The sequence below is a fragment of the Labrus mixtus genome, chromosome 18, assembly GCF_963584025.1.
Source record: "Labrus mixtus chromosome 18, fLabMix1.1, whole genome shotgun sequence".
Lineage (NCBI taxonomy): Eukaryota > Metazoa > Chordata > Actinopteri > Labriformes > Labridae > Labrus > Labrus mixtus.
This window is the reverse complement of record NC_083629.1, coordinates 24150210-24174200: the sequence shown is the minus strand read 5'-3', so window position 1 is coordinate 24174200 and position 23991 is coordinate 24150210. Positions and strand designations below refer to the sequence as shown.

The 23991-nt window shown below is 43.5% G+C and overlaps 1 protein-coding gene across 3 annotated transcripts in view; it reads right to left on the bottom strand.

Moving 5' to 3' along the window:
- The window catches only part of atrn (attractin), a 183440-nt gene that overhangs the window by 139368 nt on the left and 20081 nt on the right, over positions 1-23991 (bottom strand). For all 3 annotated transcript variants that reach the window (XM_061062761.1, XM_061062762.1, XM_061062763.1), the window contains exons 3-10: positions 21905-22018; positions 21473-21601; positions 14451-14647; positions 11129-11297; positions 9102-9192; positions 5437-5686; positions 4637-4820; positions 3202-3356 (exon numbers count right to left, since the gene is read on the bottom strand). In XM_061062761.1, the coding sequence (XP_060918744.1) occupies positions 3202-3356; positions 4637-4820; positions 5437-5686; positions 9102-9192; positions 11129-11297; positions 14451-14647; positions 21473-21601; positions 21905-22018 (1289 nt within the window). The remainder of the gene's footprint in view (positions 1-3201; positions 3357-4636; positions 4821-5436; positions 5687-9101; positions 9193-11128; positions 11298-14450; positions 14648-21472; positions 21602-21904; positions 22019-23991) is intronic.

Sequence of the window (23991 nt, the reverse complement as noted above, 5' to 3'; positions counted from 1 at the left end):
CTGCTGCTGCTGCTGACACCAACCCTGCAGCTGGCTGCTTGTGATGGAGGGGGAGAAGTGAGGGGGTTCCTATGTCCAATTACAAACTCTTACAGAGGATGATGAGCGACAGAAAGGAGAGAGAGGTCACAGATGAGGGAGGGGGGAAAAAAAAAATTAATTTCTAAAGTTTGACTCAAAAAGCAAAAAGTCTCCGGGGAAATCATGAAAACAATATGTTCCCCCGCTGTGACCACATGAGTCTCATTATGCCAATCAAGAAGAGGACATGTGGTTTCCTTTTAATGTATAAAACGGGGATGTTATACGCTGAGAATTCATTAAAGGGGGATGCCTCTGCACGTCCTGCTGCAGCCTCTACCATCCACCAGGCTGGAAAAAAACAAGTTTTGTTGAAGTTTCAAAACGCAATTCTGATGAATAAAAACTGGGGGGGGGGGGGGGGGGGGTGTTGGCGGCTCGTGCCCCGGCAATTGTTATCTCTCCGCCTGTCAGTCATCTCTCTAATGACAGGAAAGCAGAATGTCCTGGGGCGAATTCACCGCCCGCAGGGACTTCTCCCTCCCGTCCACACAGACTGAAATCCTCCCATTAATGAGCGCCGCTTTGTGACAGCGCCGCAGAAGGAGGCAGACTCAATTTACAACAACGTTTTGAAGGTGGCTTACATCATGAGCATGGCGTTTTTTGTTTTTTTACTGTCGGACAAAGCTGTGGTAACCTCCTGAAGGACACATCAGAAGAGTTTTTAAAAAAGAAAACGGTGCATTTGATGATTTTATTCAACAGATAAATAGATCCTACTCTCTCCTATCCTCTCCTGGTTGAACCACAAGGTTAAAGGGGACATGTCTTGTTTCTAACGGCCGGCTGAAGGTGACTCCAAAGTTTGGTTGAGACTGTAAAGAAGAAGAAGATAAGCCTAATTCTCTTTTGATTTATTACAGTAATAAACGTTTCTCATATGAGTTCACGGTTCCAATTTCTAGTTTGAAGTCTTCATCAATTCAGTCTGATGTCCACATTGCAGGTTATGTTCCCCTTTAAAAGGGAAATTAAGGACATATGTGGGTTCGTTTTGGGGGGCGGGGACACCTTATGATTGACAAGCCATTAGCAGAGCAATGAGAAAGTCTAATATTTAAGTTATGAGATCAGTTAGAGTTAGAGAGTTTGAGGTAAGACTTGAAGACCAAAACAAGTGCTCCCTAAATCCCTCAGCTCCCCCCCCCCACCAAGGACCACAGCCTCTGTACATGGGGCGCATGACCTAACCACTAGGCCACCTGTGCCACACATAGTGTATACTAGATCTTTGCCATGTTATGTTTCAGAAAGTCTGTTTAGCATGCCAATTAATATCACCATTACTGATGAATACAGATGCTTTTTGAAAATCGAGCTAATGTTAGCGATTAGCATGTCAGTCCTCTGAAGTTTTGATTTATTCTCTTAATATTGTCACTTCTGTTTTCAAAAACAAACAAGCTGCTAACACATGAAATGCCAAATTGAAGGCTTCCACACAACGCTCCACAAACCCATGGGGGGCGTCTCTGTGGGATGTACGCTCCTTATCTACAATCTTCAGTAAAGACACACACGAGGGAGCTGATCTGTACCTCTACCGCTCCGCTGTGAGCAGCTGTGCTAAACAAAGTCGGGGTTAAGTGTCTTGATTAAAGGCTCCTTAGCACGTTAAGCACAATGATAAACATCACAGACTTCAGAGTGAAGCCCCCAAAGGCGTCTGTGTGAATCCTCTTGATCAGTTTAGTGATTACATTATTCAACTATCGCTGAGGAATCCTCTGAAGGAGTCGAGTGTGAGCCGCAGCTCGAGGGGATTGTTTTTCTGTTTGTTTACTTTTGTGACTGTGTGTGCGGCGAGCGACGCGGCCCCCCTGGGGAGTTTGAAGAGTTTTAACGTTTGAATCCAAACTGATGAAGTGGAGTTTTAACTGACTTCATACCCAGAAAAGAATAAACATCTGGATGTAAATCAGTCTGTATAAAACATGGACGTAGAATGAGTGACGCCACTCACACATGAAGTCCAAGATGGCGGTCACCATATTGGGAACAGCTGCACCCAGCAGGTTGAGCTGAGACGATCGATAAAACGTGCCCGCCTGCCAATCAATTCAGTCACTCCTCAATTATATAAATGTAGCCTAAATATGAACAAAACTGAACTAGAACTGAGTTCTATCCCCCGCCCTAATGAGACCAAAACAGGCTGTTTCTGTGTCTGTACCTTTAAATATGTAAATGAGCGGTGTCTGACCACGCCCCCTCTCTGGAAGGGGCTCGGGTGTACTCGGTGCTTTCTCGCTCCATGTCCTATTGTTTACGGTGAGAAGGCAGACTCAGAGGGCAGAACAAACACCTAGCTGTGGGAGTGTCACCCACCTGGGGGAGGGGCTACTGCCCTCTGTGATGTCATGAAGGGAAAATCTCTAAACAGAAAAGTGGAGCAGGCAGAAGACGGAGAGGATGGACTTTTCTCATCATTGGGGGGTTTGTAGATGGACTAGAGACACATGTTAGAGTTAGAGAAACATGGTGGTGAAGTGACCTTTGACATGGGACCTAATTAAGATTATTTGAGTTTTGCAGACAGCCTCAAGTGGACACTCGAGGAACTGCAGTACCACCTGATGTAAATCAAAACTTCCTCGTGCAAATCTCAAGTCCAGAAACTTGGACTCAACACAACTTGAGCTACTAGACACTGCAAGATTCACATGCACATAAATAACCATGAAAACCAAAAAAAAAAGTAATTTAAGACTCAACTTTCCCATTTCCCAAACAAGTCACACATACATGCATATACAGTATGTGACATGCAAAAATCAGTGCGCTGCTGAGAACTCATTATTCAGAGCACTAGGTGTGAAAGAGGAGTGGAGTCGTGACATTTGGCCTTTGGTTGCTCAGCATCCAAAAAACAAAACTCTGCAGTTGTACTGAGCGGCTCCCAGGTGTGAGTCTGTGCGGCTGTTTGAATGCAGAGCAGCTCAGAGCAGGAAAAACAATGAAATGTGATGAGCTGGGGCCAGGAGAGCAGACTGCCAGAGCTGCTGTTGTTTTCTGTGTGTGTGTGTGTGTGTGTGTGTGTGTGTGTGTGTGTGTGTGTGTGTGTGTGTGTGTGTGTGTGTGTGTGTGTGTGTGTGTGTGTGTGTGTGTGATATTTACCCAGACTGTACGCTAGGAAGTCGGAGGAGAAGCACTTGGCGCCATGGCTCATGGATGTGTCGTTGTGTGTGTTTCCCCCAAACACCAGCATCGTCCCGCTCACTATCTCGGCTGTGTGGAGGTACCGGAAGAAGCCGCTGTCTCTCAGAATCGTCCTGCACACACGCACACACACACACACACACACACACACACACACACACACACACACACACACACACACACACACACACACACACACACACACACACACACACACACACACACACACACACACACACACACACACACACACACACACACACACACACACACACACACACACACACACACACACACACACACACACACACACACACACACACACACACACACACACAAAAGATGATTTCACAAACTTGATAGTTAAACAGATTGAGTCGCTCAGAATAAAATGACACATCGTCTGAACTGCTGTTACAACCCCTTGTGTAATGAAATCTCCAAACTCACCACTCAGCTGCTACTGGCTGACCTTACCTTGAAGTTTTATTCAGAATAACCCATGTGTTGATGTTAAGGAATATAACGTCTCATATCTTGATGTATTTGTCTCTGTTGCTGTTTGGGACTGAGAGGAATAGGACATTTTTTCATGTTGTGTTTTTGCCACGTGGTGTTTTCACAAAATAATGTCCAGGATTTTTTTTCCAGGTGAGCTGCGTGTGTGAAAGCAAACAGAGAATTGTTTCACCCTGTCTTTTTTCCAGCCAGTAGTGGGTGAGAAAATGTGTGTGTGCTGTGTGAACGCAGCAGAAAATGTTCAGGAAAGTTCCCATGTGAGCGTTTTACATCGCATAACCGCTGAGCGAGGGCTGTAAATGTCAAACTCTGTCATTCTTTAATACAGTGAATATATCCAATTACATGTAGCATTGAGGCAGACACTGTTATTATCAAGATGTCAGACTCTGGTGTATGGAGGACTAAAAGTGCCAAAATGAAATATATAAATATATCATTAATTAAATCATTAAATGTGTCATCAATTATTTAATATTGGAAATAAATCCACAAATATATAAATAAATATATAATTATTTAATGAATTAAATGCATGTGTTATTAAATTATTAAATTATTATTTAAATGTGTCATTAATTATTTAAAATTGGTAATATATAAATAAATAATTAAATAAATGTTTAAATAAGTATAAATGTTCATTCATTCTATGTAAAAACACATCTATTTATTCCACTATTTATTTAATTATTTCATGTTTCCTGCTCCAGCAGTGCATCATGAAATCATTTTATCTGTCATCCTCTCCCATCAAACTCAGTGGGCGGGATTAACGCAGATCGAATCACAAACCATTGCTTTGGTCTGCATATTAGTGCTTCAGCCACCATTTCCATGTAGTTCTTTTAAAGTCGTGTCAGTGAAACCTCACCATCTCCTCTTGTCCACGTCGAACTTGTACAGGTCTCCCGCCAGGCCGTACTTGTTGGCGCTGAAGGCCTTGTAGCCTCCGTGGATGTAGATGGCTCTGGTGCCGGGGTCGAACACGCTGCTGTGGCCGTAGCCGCCCTGGACCAGCGCACCGTCTGTGCTCACCATGCTCCACGAGTTCTTGACTGCAGGGGGTCATACAAATATTGTTTACTGAGTAGCAGAAAAAACGATCATGAGTTAATAAAATACCACTAAGACATGAAAGAGGGACGGTCTCAGTTTCCTGTCCCCGCAGGGATGAGGGTTTATTAAAGCTAGACTGAGTTTAAACAGCATTTTACTGTCGGTAATCTTCCTATTATTGCTCCTAAAAAGTCTCATCAGATTTTATTGGTAATCATTCAGAAAATGAAATAACAAACATCTCTCCTAACTGTGAGAAAATAGGAGATTCACTCGTTTCCATCGGCCGCAGTTGCAGGTTAATTCATCCCATTGTGTCTCACAGATCGGCTCTTAGAAGACAATGAGGCCTCCAAATTGAGTCTGGCTGCCAGCCAACGAGGTGGGAGGATTTAATGAACACACCACGGAGTCCAGAACTCGTTAGCTTCATCTCGGTGTCCAGTGTTAATTTCCCGTTGTTATAAACTGATATATTTAGGCACTAACACCCGGGCAGAGTTTTTTTATGCAAAGCAAGGGAGCAGCTAAAAGGTTCATTGGACACATGGTGATTATGAAGACTGAAACATGTGTCTCTGTAACACCACATGGTCCTGCAGCTTCTTCTCTTACCAATGTTGTACTCCTGCACCAGGCTGATGTAGCCGTACAGAGGACAGTGTCCAAACAGGACCAGCATGACGGGGCTGTCCCCCTCCTGGAGGGGAGGGACAACGTGGGCCGAGTGTCCCACCACGGCGTACTGGTCCTTGGACCGAGGGCTCAGGAGGACCCAGGTCTGATTCTGGATGTGGAAAACCCACAGCTGGCTGGACACGTTTCCCGTGGAGTCGATCTTTCCGCCGTACATGTAGATCCTCCCCTGGAATGAAATCAGGTCAAAGGTTAGATTCTGAAATGTAGAGTGTATTAATGAAGGATGGGAATCAGAGGGCAACCCATGATACGATATGATAGGATACAATCATGAGCTGTGGGTAGCGACCGAAAGAATACAAAGGGCTGAAATGAGTTTCCTCTGGAGGGTGTCTGGGCTCAGCCCTAGAGATCGGGTGAGGAGCTCAGACATTCAGGGGGAACTTGGAGTAGAGCCGCTTCTCCTCTGCATCTAAAGGAGCCGGTTGAGGTGGTTTGGTTATCTGATTAGGACGCCTCCTGGACGCCTCCCTTTGGAGGTTTTAAAGGCACGCCCAGCTGGGAGGAGACACCCGGGGTAGACCCAGAGTTTGCTGGAGGTATTGGATCTGGACTGGGGAACGCCTCAGAATCCCCATGGGGGGGGATCTGGAAAACGTTGCTGGGGGGAGAGGAAAGTCTGGGTTGACTTGCTTCCACCGCGACACGATCTCGGATAAGCGGAGGAAAAGTGGAAGGATGGATGGACGATACAATACGACTCAATACGATATGATGCGGTACGGTTCAGTGAAGCTATGTGTTGCCATGGGATACCACGGGATGCGTCAAGATGTGATACATGATCATGATACAGCAATTCTGGGCGACTTCATCTATTGCAAGACGATCTAAAAATAGATCATGATTCCTGAATCACTAGAGAATATAGAAAGCTCCTAACAAGTGCAGGATTTGGTGTCAGTTTCACCTTTCATCACACTTTGAGAAGAAAATACAGCAGAAAGGGTTTAAGCTGTAAAAAAACACATGTGGTTTGTCCAAAAGCAAAACTAGTTCAGAACCGTTTCACTTCTTGTGCCCCTTTGAGGTTTATCAAAAAGCCTGCCGCAGCTTCTCTGAGGTGATCTGGAGCCGTCAGATCTATTAAAGCTCACATAAGAGACATTTACACCGCTTAAAAAAAGTCTAAAAGAAATCTCTAAGAAACACAACCTTCAGCATTGGTAACCTTCGTCTGCCTTTCACCTTTGAATAATAACACCGGTACTTTTTGATTCCCTGGACCTTTTTTTGATTCGTCCACCGCTGAAAGAACCTGAAGACGAGGTCGGTCTGGAGGTCGCACAGAATAAAGCCTCTTGATATTAAAAAGCTCGTCTTTCTTCTTTTCATCATTTCATTCTGAAGGATGATATGATTCATTCATGATACCGAGGCAAGGCGACAGAGACGGTGTCAGACGGAGAAGCTCCCAGAGGTCGATGACGGTTATTACCCGTTCAGTTTTTTTTTTAGTTTTTTTGTTCAGATATTGAGCTTCATAAAGGATTTGTTTTAGGTTTCTGACGTTGAAGAAAATCATTGAGCTCACCCAGTTAAGATTTCCAACCACCCACAAGGGGGTCAGCCCAATGTTCCCACAGCCCTATGTTCCCACAGCCGAATGTTCCCTCAGCCCAATGTTCCCACAGCCCAATGCTCTCACAGCCCTATGTTCCCTCAGCCCAATGTTCCCACAGCCCAATGCTCCCACAGCCCTATGTTCCCACAGCCGAATGTTCCCACAGCCGAATGTTCCCTCAGCCCAATGTTCCCACAGCCCAATGCTCTCACAGCCCTATGTTCCCTCAGCCCAATGTTCCCACAGCCCAATGCTCCCACAGCCCTATGTTCCCACAGCCGAATGCTCCCTCAGCCCAATGTTCCCACAGCCCTATGTTCCCACAGCCCAATGCTCCCTCAGCCCAATGTTCCCACAGCCCTATGTTCCCACAGCCCAATGCTCCCACAGCCCTATGTTCCCACAGCCCTATGTTCCCACAGCCCAATGTTCCCACAGCCCAATGTTATTGGCTACCAAATTGGGAGAAAGGGGGATAAAATCTGATACAAATTTATGGAAAAGAAAATGTGGGAACATAGGGCCTAATTTTGAAAAAAAGTCTTAGAAATGTGGGAACATAGGCACGCTCCCCACACAAGACGCCCGGACCCTCAATGTAGGTCTGTATCATAAATTTAACTAATTTCATGTAATTGATGTTTTTGTATGTTGTCAGAATGAAGAGTCTTTTATATGTAAGTAGCAAAAAAACAAAACTCCAAAGTTTCTCATCAAAACAAGAAAAGGCCAAAGGAAGTCACAACGAGGGGCTCGAAATGATAATTGCTTTGCTAGTTCATTTCAAGGAGCGACTGATATGCAGCGGTACTATCAGACCTTGATTTATAAACGAGGGGAGGGTGTGTGTGCTCGAGTGCCTGACACGCTGCATTATCAGTTGTTGAAAGGCCGATTGAGTTGTGCACCAACACTGCCTTCATTTTCAGATTTGTCTTGCCAGTAGTGCCTGTGCTGACTCCAAAAGACACATTCAGACACTCTGATGCAATTTGTGCATCACAAACACTCCGCGGCTCCTCGCGCACTCACTCCTCTCAAACCACAGAGAGCGGACAGACTGCATCTCTCCTCCTCGCTCTCATTTATTATTCCATCAGCGGCTCCTAGCAGTCTTTTCTGGCTGAGAAGAAACTGCTTCACCACTTCACTGCAGCAAATCAGAATCCCAGAGATGTTATATATTAGTTTCAGACGCTGCTGAAAGCATCAATAAAAGGACGGGGGAGTTGATCGTATTTCAGCTTGTGTGTGCCTCAGTTTAATTTAGCTGTCGTCTGTTTCTCATCCTTTTTTTTTGAAGCTCTGTTCAAATCCTGCAGAGTCGGCAGAAACTACAGATGCATGTCAAATGAACTATAAGCACAGAAAAGTTATTAAGAGTGTAAATTAGGGCTGTGCACAATTTCAACTAAACGTCTGTCGTCACCTTCCGAGTCTGCACCAGAATTATTAGTTGATTGAAGAAGTTCTTGATGTTTTTATTGATGTAAGCAGGTTACATGTTGTGTCTAAGCTGTAATGCAGCCGCCTGTCACTAGATGGGGCTGTAGCTGAGGGTAACGGGCCCTCTCTCCCCGCTCTACTGCCCGCATATAAACAACCACGGTGGGCAGATTGCAACCTGTAGGAGCAGCACGGTTTTGTGGTATTTTTATCTAAAAAAAAAAGAAAAAGGAGAAGAATATGTTTGTCTCGGCTGGAGCGATGTGTAAGAACGTTCAGCACAGGCATGTTTCTGGACGCTAATCTGCAAGGAGGACTAGCTGACGATGCTAGCGCTCCTAACGTTAGCCACACTTTGGAAAACCAATTTGACATTGTTTACCTGGAGAGTAATGCAAGTTGCAAAGCGCAAAACTATTTCAGCTGCATTTAAAGGAGCGGTCAGTTTTGTGTTGAACTGTTTTCTAAGTGTTCTCTTACTTTAGACGAGTCGACAAGTTAAATCGACAGGGGAAATTAGTCGCTAAAAACCTCCCAAGTCTTAATGTATGGTTCTCCTCCCTGCACATACCTCATGCAGAGCGAGCGAGTGGCCATATCTCGGTGTGACAGTGTTGACAGACGGGTCGAGGGTCAGCCAGCTTTTCCTGCTGAGGTTGAACCTGAAGGGAAGGAAAAACAGAAAGGTGTGAGAACTATATAGTCAGAGTAAACATAAGAAAATTCTTCCATCTACCAGTCAGGGTCCGGGAGGCAGACACCCTCTGTACTTTTAAGAGTGGGCTTGAAACGTTCCTTTTTGATGAAACGTATAGTTAGTGCTGGCTCAGGTATGGACCAGCTCTTATTTATGCTGCTGTAGGCTTAGACTGCCGGGGGGACCTGGCACCTTGAGCTCCTGTCTCTCTCTCTCTCCCTCTCTCTCTGTGGTTACATCATATTACTGCACGTCACTGTCTGTAAATCTTCATCCACCATTTAAGTTACAAACCACATATCTTCCTGAGCTCCCTCCTGCGTATTTTAGGTTCTGGCTCTTTTTTGTTTAACTAATTCTTTGGCCCATTTTTTCACCATTTGGAGCTGCAAATGTTGGACTTTGGCTCGTGCAGCTTGACTAATTTTTACGAGTTTTGGCTCCGATCATCCAAAGGTGTCCACTCCCAAACCCATTAACAGAAGTTTCCACATAACAATGGAACAGATTGTTGGCAACAGAAGGCTTTGACATGCCTGTATCACCGCTACTGCATCCAAAACAGGCTACAACAAGCTTCACAGCTACATTCAGGGGAGGTGGGGATTACATTATTGTGGAATCCAGCTCTGGCAAGGTGACAAACAAAAAGTAAAGACTAATACAAAACATGAAAGGCCATCGGCTCATCTGCAAACTATAAAAAACAAAACATGAGCTAAGGGGAAAAGTGTGACCTTCCAGGGTGGAGTTCAGGGCGAGGATCATCCTATCCTGTAATTTGATGGTTTAAATACAACCTCCGCTCTGTGCCCCATCACAGATCTGTGTGTGCAGAGCGATCATCTTTCCTGTTGGCGCTTTTAAGTCCTGTTGCTTCTTCCTGACAGCCAAGTTTGATTTTAGCAACATCCACAAAAATTGAAGTACAGGGCAACCAATATTGGGCAATTTCTCGTTTTTAAAGGGCACATGTTATGCCAAATAAACTTCCTCATGTTCCTCTAACTCTAACATGTGTCTCTAGTCAGTCTACAAACCCCCCAATGATGAGAAAAGTCCATCCTCTCCACCTTTTCCCTGCTCCACTTTTCAGAAAATGTGTGCTCAAACAGGCCGTTTGGAGATTTTCCCTTCATGACATCACAAAGGGCAGTAGCCCCTCCCCCAGGTGGGTGACACTCCCACAGCTAGGTGTTTGTTCTGCCCTCTGAGTCTGCCTTCTCACCGTAAACAATAGGACACGGAGCGAGAAAGCACCGAGTACACCCGAGCCCTTCCAGAGAGGGGGCGTGGTCAGACACAGCTCATTTACATATTTAAAGGTACAGACACAGAAACAGCCTGTTCTGAGCAGGGCTGAAATAGAGGGGTTTATAGACATGATCAAATACAGGATCAGAGTGGATTTAGAACAAGAAACTTCACACACATGTTTTGAGGAGCTCTGAGACTTATTTAAACTGGTTAAACATTTGAATTATATGTCACCTTTAATTACCAAAAGTTGCAGGCAAACTCCTTCCCTCTGTCTACATTGCAAACAAATTTAAGCAACATTTTGGTACGAAAACGTCGCCAACTATTTTGTGCAGCGTCCTCTCTCTCTCTTTGAGTTTTGTTCAAACTTTTAGTTTTTATAGATGATGAAAGTAACAGAGATTGTGTCGTTTTAAAACATGTGGAATTTAAAAGAATAATTTTACAGACTTCTTTAACACTCTGTAAAACAGGCATGTACTGTAAGTGAAAATCATTTTTTTGTGTTTTTCTAAGGCAAACTCCTCACAGTCGCATAGCAACAGCAGGACTTCTGTCTCCCAGCTCTCTCGTATGAGTGAAGCAGCCAAATGCCTGAAATCAAGGCGGAGATGCTCCCAGGGGTAACGAGAGGAACTTACGCTTTGACCATGTGATAGTCGGTGGAGTTGAAGACGTAGCCTCCAATCACCCACATGATGCCCTGGTCCACCACGGCCTTGTGGGACGCCCTGGCCAGCCCTGCCTCGGTGTAATCCTCCCGGGTCCAGAAGGAGGAGTTGGCAGGCACTGAGACGGAGCAGTCTGGACCTGAGGAGAGACATGTAGCCACCGCAGGAGGCTTAATGATTAATTTAGAAGTGATAAACACAACAAACAAACTTTTAAGGCAAAGATAAAAACAGACTGCCTGAAGAGGGAGGAAATGCTTCTAAATCAGCAGAAGAAGAACAGCTCATCAGAAAATCCCAGCAGCAGGAGGATTAAACGGGCTTCATTAGTTCACTTTAATTTCCTGCAGCTAACTAAGGGGTCCTTTTTCTTCCAGTGTATGAGAGGGGGAAAAATCATGATGCTCTTTGATTCTATCTCTTGATTTTATGAAAGCAAGGTGAAGGAAAGGGCATAGAGGTCACGGCGCATTTTAAAGCCTCACATAATAACGGAGTAATTATCCACGCTTGATGTGATTTGGTATCAGAAATGCAGAGTTATCAGTTTAGAGGAGAAAAGTAGATGAGTTACAGAGGTTGTCTTAAGTTTTGGAAAGGTTTTAATAGGGGGTATGTCCTCCATTGACATTTCACAAAATCATTACATCAAGTGATGGGCGCCTGGAACCAAGACAGCCAGCTAGAGTCGTATACTATAGAACATTTAATTCAGCACCAAATGTTGAAAAATGTTGAAAAAGGCAAAGGTACAGGAGGGTGCATAGTGGAGGGTGGAGGGTGCATGGTGGAGGGTGGAGGGTGCATGGTGGCAGGTGGAGGGTGCATGGTGGAGGGTGCGTGGTGGAGGATTGAGGGTGCATGGTGGCAGGTGGAGGGTTGAGGGTGCATGGTGGAGGGTGCATGGTGGAGGGTGAAGGGTGGAGGGTTGAGGGTGTATGGTGGAGGATGGAGGGTGCATGGTGGAGGGTGGAGGGTGCATGGTGGAGGGTGCATGGTGGAGGGTGGAGGTGCTATGAAGTGCATTAGATTGAAAGTTCTTCCTAATATTCTGCCCACATGAGGGGAGAAAAACAACAGGAACACTTTATTAGGAACATTTCATCGACTTTGTGAACCTTTAAACCCAAAAGTTTGAATAAGGTTCAGATTTTATGTCACGTTTGTGAACGTTGTCTCTGGAAACAGAAACCACGAGGTCTTCATTGATGACTGTAACGACTATTTAAAGACATTTGGCACAAGCCGGAGCGGCCTTCCCCTTGTTACTGTACGAGAACAATAACGGCAGCATGAACCGGAAACACGACTGAAAGAAGGGAAAAGATTTAAGAGACGTTTTTTGGCAACAGCTGCCGAGTCATGAATAGAAATATCCTGTCAGACTTTTGGTTCTGGTGCAGTTTCCTGATCTCGTTCATCAACAGTTTATTAAAACTACCCGATTAAAATCAAACATTTAACGACCAATCAGTGCTTCTCTTTTGGTATCTAACAGCAGGAACAGGCCGGTGAACACTCAGGGACTTTCTTATTGCTCATAAATGAAACAATGTAAGAGCGGCCACGTGATGGAAAAGGAAGTGTTGTGATTTAAAACCACAATCAAGGTCGCTCTTAACCCGTTCCTCTGTTTGTTTGATTCTAAAGAAAAAATCCCCCGGTGGCTCATTTGCTTCAGCTTGACTCCAGTAATGCTAAAGCAAACTGAATTATCTCTGCACCCTTTTCGTTGCATCCTCATAAATAAAAACAAACGCTGCCTTAACCTTCCTTTAAGACGTCGCTACGCATCCTTGAAAGGGCGATTAAATGCAAGGCTGGCTTGACTAAACAGACATCTGTCTCTGTGCCGCTTGGCGAGGGAAAACGGGTTCATTTGGAGGCTGGCAGAACGGAGTACACTAAGTGTGCTATTCCTTAGCTAACACACCATGACAAGGTAATAAAAGGCTTTAAAAAAAAAAACACCGGTCTGTTTCTCAGCTCCCTCAGCTTTGGTAATTAGATTGTGAGCACGCTGAGCTGCTGATATAAGTGCAGTTAAATTAAGCCGTTGTCTCTTGCTTGTGCAGCGTGGCACAGTGGAGCCGTTTTAAGACTTAATAGAGCGGGCGAAAAAAAAAACGCCCATATGGTCCGATTCAAACGGACACAGTGGTGTCAGGTCATCAGCAGATAATGGAAAAAAAAAAAAAAAAAAAAAAAGGCTCCACACTCATGACTCAACTAAAAAAAAAAAAAAGATGAGGAAGCTGAGGCTGCAGAATCTTCATTTGAAGTCCATGAGGTTATAGCAGATGGGTGATGCGGGGGTGATGCGGGGGCAGAGGCAGTGATAGCGGGGGAAGGATTTAGCGATGAAGAGGCACCGGGTTGAATCACCAGGAAAAAAAAAAAAAAACAGGCAAAATGTGGACGGGTTAAGCCAGCAACACCCTCTTTACTAAACTCTCCAACTGATGTATCGAAAGAGAGAGAATGGAAGGTTTGAGGAGAGTGTTGGATTGGTTGTTCTGATTATTTAATCCTCCAAAACATGAGGAGAAATCTGAATCATCTCATAGTTTACTTACGTTGGGAGACTTTTGTCCTTTTGGGATTGAGTTACTATAATACAAATGGTTTGACTGGTAAATGAATAGATTTAAAACAACAGTGAGCGATGTTTTTCAGTGAGAGATTTCTAACATCTAACAGGTTTATTGCTTAGATTTGTAGACCCCTTCAAATTTGGTGGTGCAGTTTTTGATTTTTGAAAGAGAGAGAGAGCTCAAACTGAAATGTGAAACAGCCTCTTCTTCATGACTTCATCACTGATTCCTGTTTTTTTTTTTGTATTTATGGCTGATATAAACCACCTTCAACTGAATGTGGGAAGTTTCCTTGGCGGTTTCAACGGTTTATCCCTCGTCTAAAATTAAGATCTTCCAACAGATAAATCCATAAAACTTAAAACCCTCGAATGGAAAACTTCTCTCACTGCTGAATGGCGGTTAGGTCATCAGGAGGCAGCAGGCCAAGTCAAATATCTCTCCCTCATTCATTAAAATCTAATCCTAGATCTTCTGCCTTTCAATCAAGTTTGAATTTAAACGTATGAGCTGCATCTTGAAGCACATTCGGCCATTTATTCCTTTACTTCCTACATTACCTACATTAGAAAAAGAGCCGCTCTCTGTTCTGCTAGGAGACGGTAGTGAGATGTGATGGAGGGTTTGGGCATGTGTGGGTTCTGCTGGTGTAAACACGATGACATCGTGTGTGAGACAATGAGGTCACATCGCCCCACCTTGCCATCCAGACTTGCAGATGCAGGTCTTGCCCTGGCAGTGACCTCGTTCGGGGTAGCCGCAGTTATCCAGGCAGGACGGGACGTCGCAGGCTTTCCCCTTCCAGTTGGCTTCACACTCGCAGTACACCGAGCCGGTGGCGTTCCTCACGCGACACTCGCCTCGGCCGGAGCAGTTGTTGGGACATGTATTCACTCTGTGGGATTTGAAGGAAAAGAGGAGGATTTAAAATCCAGCCAGAGAGACGGATAAACACTCTGAATAAAACATCAGAACAACTTTCAATGATTAAGTTACATCTGCTTTTGTTGCGAGCAGAGCCTCGGCTGTCTGCAGGCTTAGAGATGAAATATGCAACATGTTCGCTTCAAACAGCAGGAAGCGTGTTGGTATCGCCATTGTCGGCCGGTCAAGCAGCTGCATTAACACATGTCACTCATCTCAGAGGACCGTCTGCTCTGCACTGACGCAGCATCGGGCTGCAGGCTGAGGTAACCAGCAGACATAAAGTCAGCACAGGCGCAGAGGAGCAGACGGTCAACACCCAATAAAACAGCAATACTGACGCTCCCAATGTCTCTCAACAGGTCGGCTATGTCCCATTATTAGCTTTTCCAATCGACATGTTTTTGTGTCAACGTCTCCGGGGTCACACCTCGGTCAAATCGAGTCATTCAAATAACAGATTCAACATGTTCATTCATTCGGTTTACGGGGCGGATGCATCAACAAAAAAAAAAAGAGGGTCAGAATTGAATGTAACAGATTTTAAAGGGGACATATCATCCCCCTCCTCCACCTTTTCAAACAGTCCCCCTGTGGTCTAAATGAAACATCTGTGCTGTGCTTTGGTCAAAATATAACATGAATCAAGCACCAGAGGAGGTTTGTGACCCTGTATAAACCAGCTCTCTCAGAACGCTCCGTTTTGGTGTGTGTGTCTCTTTAAACGTAATGACCCCCCCCCGAGTGACATCACAAGGAGAGCAAATTTGAAACGGAGCATTTTTCTCTGTGTTGTAAGACTTATGCAGACCACAAACAAAGGACTGGATGGGTTTATTTCACATGTTGTGGGTCAGTAGACTCTCAGGTTACCCACATATATGTTCACAAACACTGTAAACATCGATTTTACATAATATGTCCCCTTTAAATACATTTTAAAATAACAGAATAACAGAAGCAGCGATATAAAGAAAGGGATGTTTGACAAATATGTACATTAAAAATGTTGACATTCAGGAAGCGCTGATAGCCAAGTGGTTATGTCTGGTGGCCATATGTACAAAGGCTATAGTGCTTGAGGCTGTGGGTTTGAAACTGACCTCTTTGCTGCATGTCATCCCCCATTCTATTGAGCTGACAAGAACTATGAAAGATATCAAATTCTTGTGTTGTGTTGTTAAGAAAAGAGCTTAGGTGCAGCAAGGCAATAAGTAATTTCAAAAGGACATGCCTGAAACTTGAATATGATTATTAGTCTTTTACACGAGAAAAACTGTCAGAGGAACACCGTTTGGCTTGGTGATTGGTGCATACATCAGCACCCCATGTGCAGTAGCTCAGTCTGTAGGGACTTGGGTTAGGAACCGGAGGGTCACCGGTTTGAGTCCCGATGCAGACCATAATGTGGAAGCTAGCTGGAGAGGCACCAGGTCACTTCCCAAGCACCTTCAAGATCCTGAGCAAAGCACCAAACCCCCAACTGCCCTGGTGCCCCCCCCCCCATGTGTAGCAGCCCCACCCTGATTTACCCCCACTAATGCATGTCCACAGGTCCTGTTTGTGCATGTGTATGATTGTGGCCTGTGTGTGTTGGAGAAGCATGTCTCTCAGTGTAAACCATAATTTCCCTCAGGGATTAATAAAGTACAATTTTTTTTCTTAAAAGAAAAAAAATAAACAGTCAGAGTCTGAGTTTTTCCACAGTGCAACGCAGAAAGAAAAAGCACAAACGCTAAGCTGTGTTTGGACGTCTGTTTAAAAAAACCACTGAATAATAAAACCTCCGGATTAGCGTGAAACACATTTTGAGCTGAACCATCAGCAGCTTTCCAAAGTCAGAGTGTGTTTGGCTCTCACACACACACTGCTCATTTCCTGTCCGTGTAAAAAGGGAAAAGTACATTGATTTATTTGTTTTCGTTCAATACTAAATGCAAAAAAAAAAAAAAACTGCATACTTTGACAGATTACTGTACATACAGTGTGCATGTGGAACTCGGACAACAACGACTGTTACCATGGAAACACATACTGCCTGTTATCATCACCTTGAATATGAGAAGTATTAAGTGTGTTTAACAGCTTAAATGTACCATCTTGTGTTTGTTTTATGGCATTTTTTTGCAGACAACTGTCACCCTCTGTATGCAAAAGTAGACAATAACTTATCTTATTTGTGTTTCATTCATAAAGCTTCAACAGCAGCACACTGCATGAACAGCTGCTGCTAAATAAAACAAATGTAGATGATGATAAAGTGCAACAGTGTGACTCATTGATGGTTTTATTCATATTATTTTTGGAAACATTTGAGATCTAATGCACAAAAGAAACGATTCATCAGGTAATCAAAACAAGGAAATACTTGTTAGTGGATCAGCTTGTTGTTGGTTTGAACATTTTTAAGGAGTCTGTCAACAAACAAAAACAAACAAAAAACTAGAGCCTGACCGATTTATCAGCCAGTCGATAATATCGCAGATATTAGCATGTGCAGTGACTATCAGTATCGACTAATTTTATTGCAGATATGCGCTGATGTTACTTCATTTATTCACCAGTCAAATAGCCTTTCATGTGAGTTTCATTGTTTTACACTATCAGTTATCTTTCACCAGCAGAGGGCGCTATATGGATGACAACAAGCATCATCACTCTTTGAGCGGTGATGCACGTTCAGGCATGTTACTTTCATGTCAAGTGACCATCTTGTCTATGTTATGAATCTTTTCCACAAGTGTTTGATAACTGCATTTGAGGGCTCAAATATTTAATGTGTATATCTATCCGCCTCTACAGATTTCATAGATCTAAGAAAGATATCGGCCGATATAGCGGTATCAGATTTTTTTTCTTATATCGGTATCGGCCCCAAAAAACCCATATCGGTCGGGCACTAAAAAATACTGGTAGACTCCATTACTGTGAAAATGCTGCAAACTGTGTGTATGAAACTATAATCTGGTAATGAGTAGTACATGTCAAAAGTTTTGCTGTTTTCTTTCCATCAATGTTCTTTCTTTTTTTTCTCCTCATCGTTGGGAGCAGACAGACGACACAGAGGGCCCTCGTCATTCTTTCATGTTCCTTCAGCAGACGGATGGTTTGATGTTTTTTCGGCTCCTCCACCTCTTCCAGACACCAAAGACTGGTGGGGGGGAGGCCTGGGGGCACCTCGCTTTCATCTGACTGTGTCTCTCAGCACCTACTTCAATCCCATCGCTATGGTGACAGTGCCAATGAGCAAGGGAAAAAGGGACCGGCTCCATTGTGTTCTTTGCAGATGTTTTGAAGGGACAGGCTCCACTTTGGTTTTTCAGAGTAGTTTTCCCTTTTTCTGCCAGTCAGAAATGACAGACAATTTTTGGGCTCTTGGTGACTGTTGAGAAGTTTAGTTAGCTCTTTCTATCTGTGCAATCACCTAAGTAAGGGTGTTAAACAAAATTTTAAGACCGTGATTTACTGGTTAAGGTTGAGTTTTGTTGCTTAAACATAAGAACAAATACATGTTCTGTGTTTGTAGATTGGTGAGCACAAACAAAAGTTTGCTTTAGCTGCAAACAGTTTAAGATCTGCACCCTGGAAAGTAAATATAAGGTGCAAACTCAGGCATTTACAGCTCACTTGAAAAGTGCAACATGTGTCTGCAGAGAGGCTGAACTTTAATATCCAGTTTTTAATGTTAAAAAAACAACAAGAAATAAGCAAAGAATGGAAAAGGTTGTCAAAACCAGGACAAAATGTGGCTTCAAATGGACCAGAAGAAAACAAAATCTTTACCATCTTTTACTTCTCCATGTTCCTCTAACTCTAATATGTGTCTCTAGTCTGTCTACAAACCCCCCAATGATGAGAAAAGTCCATCCTCTCCATCTTCTGTCTGCTCCACTTTTCAGAAAATATGTGCTCAAACAGGCCGTTTGGAGATTTTCCCTTCATGACATCACAAAGGGCAGTAGCCCCTCCCCCAGGTGGGTGACACTCCCACAGCTAGGTGTTTGTTCTGCCCTCTGAGTCTGCCTTCTCACCGTAAACAATAGAACATGGAGCGAGAAAGACCGAGTACACCCAAGCACTTCCAGAGAGGGGGTGTGGTCAGACACAGCTCATTTACATATTTAAAGGTACAGACACAGAAACAGCCTGTTCTGAGCAGGGCTGAAATAGAGGGGTTTATAGACATGATCAAATACAGGATCAGAGTGGATTTAGAACAAGACACTTCACACACATGTTTTGAGGAGCTCTGAGACTTATTTATACTGAAGAAGAGGAGGAGGATATGTCACCTTTAAAGTTTTATATTAGAAAAAAATAATTGGCATGTTACCATTAATGTGGATTACAAGTTCATTAATTAATCCTTTCAGTTATAGGTGTTACTTTTATTTACGGTTTAAAAACTACCATGTACCAGAGTTATGTCCTCATCATTGAACTGTGGCTCGTTCTAACTTTAAAGAAGCGACTTCATTCATTTCTGACCTCGACATTTCTTTACATTTTCTGTAAATGTTCTGAAGTTTTGATTCAAGCCCCGGAGCGTGTTGCTAATAATTCATAGTTCATGTATTTTTAAAACGGGCAATGCTACAGTTGCCTTAGATAACCCTGGTAAAAAAAATCCTACAGTATGGACGTGCAGTGCAGCATCAAAACACCAACACACTTTTTACTGAACACATTGTGAAATAGAGTAAGTAAGCACAAGAGTTCAGGGCAATATCATTCCTGAGGTGGAACCACGATCGGGTCAACTGACTGCATCATACATGGTAAATACCTGCGCACCTTCAAGGATGGAAAATCAGATTTAGAGTACAGGTCACAGTGGTGAGTGAGGCGTCTACAACCAGTAACAAATCTCAACGCAGAGTGATACACGGTGTCCATTGATGACTGTAAACATTTGGCCGAGGCGTCCATATACAGCACATCTCCATAATGAGGGAAAAGCAGGATTTATTTCTATAATAAAATCCCAACTTCACCTTGAGTTTAGAGGCCAATTTGGCTCAGATTAGAGATTTGGGATTATGGATGTGTGTGTTAAATTGGCGAAACGGTTCAACGTTATCATCCTCACAAGTCTGGAACCAGAATATCAATTTGACCCTGGATGCTGATCCAATGTTATGTTTGAACTGTAATGCAGCCACCCGCCACTAGCCGGGGCTCTAGCTCAGGTTGATGTACCTACTCTCCTCGCTCGACTACCTGGATGTAAACAACCACAGAGAACAGATAGCGTCTTGTAGGAGCAGCGTTGTTCCGCAGTAATCTGATCTATAAAATCTATAAAGATGCTTCTGTGAAGTGTTCATGTCGGCATCCCTCCATAAAAAAACAAACATTTTTTTAGCAGCAAACAAGCGGCCTGACTGCTAGATGATGCTGTAATGATGCAACATAAAAATACTGCAGCAAATGAAGCCCGACATGATCCTCTAAAACGCTGCCATCAAGCAGCCGAGTCAGCGCGGCGCGCAGGCTGAATCATGCAGAAAGTGATAGCTTTGTGTGTGTCATCATGTCCCAAAGAAGGGTGTGAAGTGGCTCCTTCACCGGAATCAAATCTGAAAGAGCCGGCAAAACAGAAAAGGATGATTTTGTATTTGAGCTGGAGGTGTACAGCTCGAGGGCTCAGCATCAAAGTATTTGTCTTTTAGCACTTTTTTTCCCAGTGCATGACGCCATTATTAATGCATGTGTGCAGACCCCGAGAGATGCAATCTGTGTGAGGCAGCGATACGCACTCAGCTGGAGAGGATGACCAGATTACATTTGATACGTTGAAGCTGTCGTCACAGCTGAGATCCCAAAATTAAATCAAAGACCTGAGAATATCTTTTAAAACTACACTTTTTTAGGTTTTGATTTGATATGAACGTCCGTCTAAAGGCAGAGTCCAAATATGAAAACTTTTGGAATATATTTTAAATGATCCTAAACATCCAATACTGGGTCATTTCTTGTTTTTAATAACAATTTCTTCACACTGTCTAAATTGCCCATAATGTTGCCAACATCTTTGTGCAATTTATTCAGTGTTCCGTCTCTTTAAGAGAAGCAGCTTTTGGTTGAAAATAAGACAGAAGATTTGATGTTTTCTTCAAGTTTTTTGAATCTATCGATCATTAAAATGAACACTGTGTCCTAACGGCTCACGAGCGTTGGATAAGTTGTCACACTGCATTCTCTCTGCGCTGTGAATTTCATTTTCCTCTTGCAAACAATATGACATCTAGTGCTTTTATTTTGAAATGTGGACAAACAGAAGTGTGGTGCTTTTGACGAGCTGTTTGACTCAAATCTCAACACGCAGAGTCTCGACAATAAACCATCGTTTTTGACACAAGTCAAAGCTCAACATTTCAATCCCTGATGTGGATATTATTTATGCACTGATATCTCCACTTTCAAAACAAGCTAACAAGCTCTGCATGAAGTGCCATTGCCTTGTAGATCGCCCTCCATCCTCATCCGTTGTCCATCAACGTGAGCAAACAAAGAGGAAAATAGAAACAGGGCTTTGCACTGTGGCGCAGCAGACACTCCTATCAAAAGAAAACTATAGAAACAAGCAGATTTTTCTGCTCACATCACATCCTGTAAAAGAGGTTGAATCCTTTAAAACGTAAAGTATTGAAAAGCAGCCTTGTGCACACATTTTAAAAACATTTCAACCAACATGGAAAGGAACAAAAGATCATCGGCTCCATATTTTTAGGGATTTTTTATAAATGCACGAAGTGTAAACATTAAAAATACTCCTTTGTTGTTCTTCTCTCACCTGTAGGAGATGTTGAAGCCGGTGAGGTTGTACGCGGCGTCGCTGAAGAAGTGCAGCAGGGCGTAGCCGGATTGAGAGACCACCTCGGGAACCGTCTCGTTCCCATAACTCTCAGGAACAATCAAACCACTGTAAAAAAAAAGAACACAAAGTGTGTCATATTAATTGTCCTTTTTCCACTTTTACTTTGAAACTGGCAGATTTCTGAGAATCAGGCTGTCATCGGAATTTGTGATGGTTTGTAAATCCTTCTCTTCATTGAGTTTTCGTGACCAACGTGACATCTTCTTATCAGTCTGTGACTCCAGAAATCATATGATCTTAATTGTGTTTCACAGATTCTGATTATTTGAAGGGACATCATTTTGGATTTGCTGTGACATCATAAAAACAAAGACGATCCAAGTCAAACCTGTTTGAGAGTAGATTTACCTGAAAGCAGCCAGCAGGGGGGCGTAGATGGAGTCCCCGTCGTACACGTAGAGGTGGTCCCAGCTGCATTCGGTGGCAAAGTGGTTGAACCGTAATCGGAGTATTGTGTTTGGCCTGAAAGACACAGAAGAAGAAGATCATGAGAACCAATCAGAGACATCGGCCTCCTCTGTGAGATCCTCGCTCTCGTGTAATCGTTGCCTTAGAATCATCTGAAAACTGTTCGATGGTTTAGGCTCTCCAGGGTCAAAAACTAACCAGTTACAGCCTTTTTCCTGCTACATTTAATCAGAAGAAACAACGTCAAATATCAGAAATCAGCTGGCAACACTTATTAAAGGTAAAAGGACTTGAGCTTGTTTAGTTCTCTTCTAGTCTTCTGACTACTCAAAGCGTTTTTACACCTCAGGTCACACCGACACATTCACACCCTGATGGTAGAGGCTGCTGGGTAAAGAGTCCATCAGAAGTAACTAATCCCATTCATACACATTCACACTCCAAGGACAAAGCAGCGGGAGCAGCAGATGGAAATAAGCTAGTTAGCTAAATCTGGTACAAAGCATCTCTTCTCCTCTGAGACTAAGGTTTTTTTTGTACACTGTCCCTGATTCAAATAAACTAAACTTAAGTTAAGGGTTAAGTGTCTTGCCCGAGCTGGGGCTCTAACCCCCAACCTTCCAGTTGAGAGACGACCGACTCTACCACTTAGCCACAGCTGCCTCTTTATGAAATCCTAAACCGTGGATTTCTTGGGTCATTGATTCACTTCTGAACCTCTAATTTCATGAAATGGTTTTTGGTATTGATGTTTTTGCACGTTGTCAAAAGGAAGGGTCTTAGGGTGCTGTTGGCACAGTGGTTGGTGCCACTCTCGCCCCATGTGTGGAGGCTGTGGTCCTCCAGGCGGGCGGCCCGGGCTTGAGTCCGACCTGTGGCTCCTTTTCCCGCATGTCAATCCCCGCTCTCTCTCATCCTGGTTTTTCGACTCTATCAACTGTCCTATCTCTCGAATAAAGGCCAAAAAAAAAAAAAACATTAGGAAGGGTTTTTTATATGTAAGTAGCAAAAGAACAAAACTTGTAAAATGATCGTGTATCTCATACTCTGCCAACATGAGGTTAAGTGTCCAAGGACACATCGGACATGTGGCTGCAGGAGCTGGGGATCAAACCCCCGACCTTCCAGTTGAGAGACGACCGACTCCACTGAGCCAAAGCCGCCCAGTTATCAGATGTATTAATATCTGGAAAACAATGTTTTAACCTCTGGCAGAGCAAAGCTACAGCTGCTGACGTTAGAGCTCCAGCTTTAACAGCTTCATGCATCCACAGCTATTATTTATCCTTCAGTGTCGAACACTGCAGCACTTTTTTTTAAGTTTCAACTCTTCTGATGACAGACAGAAATAAACAAGCCCGAGGCACACACGCTGTTCATTTCTACGCTCTACACAAATTGCTGCTCCCAGCGCTACAAAACAGCCAATTTCTGCGAGAACATTTGGCGGCATTAAGTTCCTTCCAAGAAAAGAGCATTTTATAACAGTTTAACACAAAGAGTGAGAGGGATTCAGACAGTCTGAGAAAGCTCTTTAATCCTCCTCATTATAAACTAAAACATCATGTTACCATGTTTCTGTAACGTCAGAAAGAAGTTTTGAGGATGAATCAAAAGCTCATTCATTCATTCACTCTAACCACAGCTGCTCAAAGGTTCTTAAAGTTACTGTTTCAGAACGCCAACTTTCCCAACACCAGCAGAATAAATGAGATTCTCAGCTCATAAAAGGTGGATGATTAACGAAAGGCCTTGTTTACTCTTGATTCCCATCATGCTTCACAAATGAACAGCTACAAGTAGAGGTGTGGCGCACTGTTTGATTTCCTCGACTGTATTCGATGGTGGTTTTGGCGCACATATGGAACAATCCTTCAGCAGTGTCGATGTGAATGAGTGCATGGCAACAGTGAAGGCTCATCTCGTCTCCTGTTACCAGGACTCACAGATGCTGCCTTCTAGTTTTTGCCTGATTTCATACTGAAACTCTTTCCCATGTCGGTTACAGTTTGTGCAAAAGTAGATTT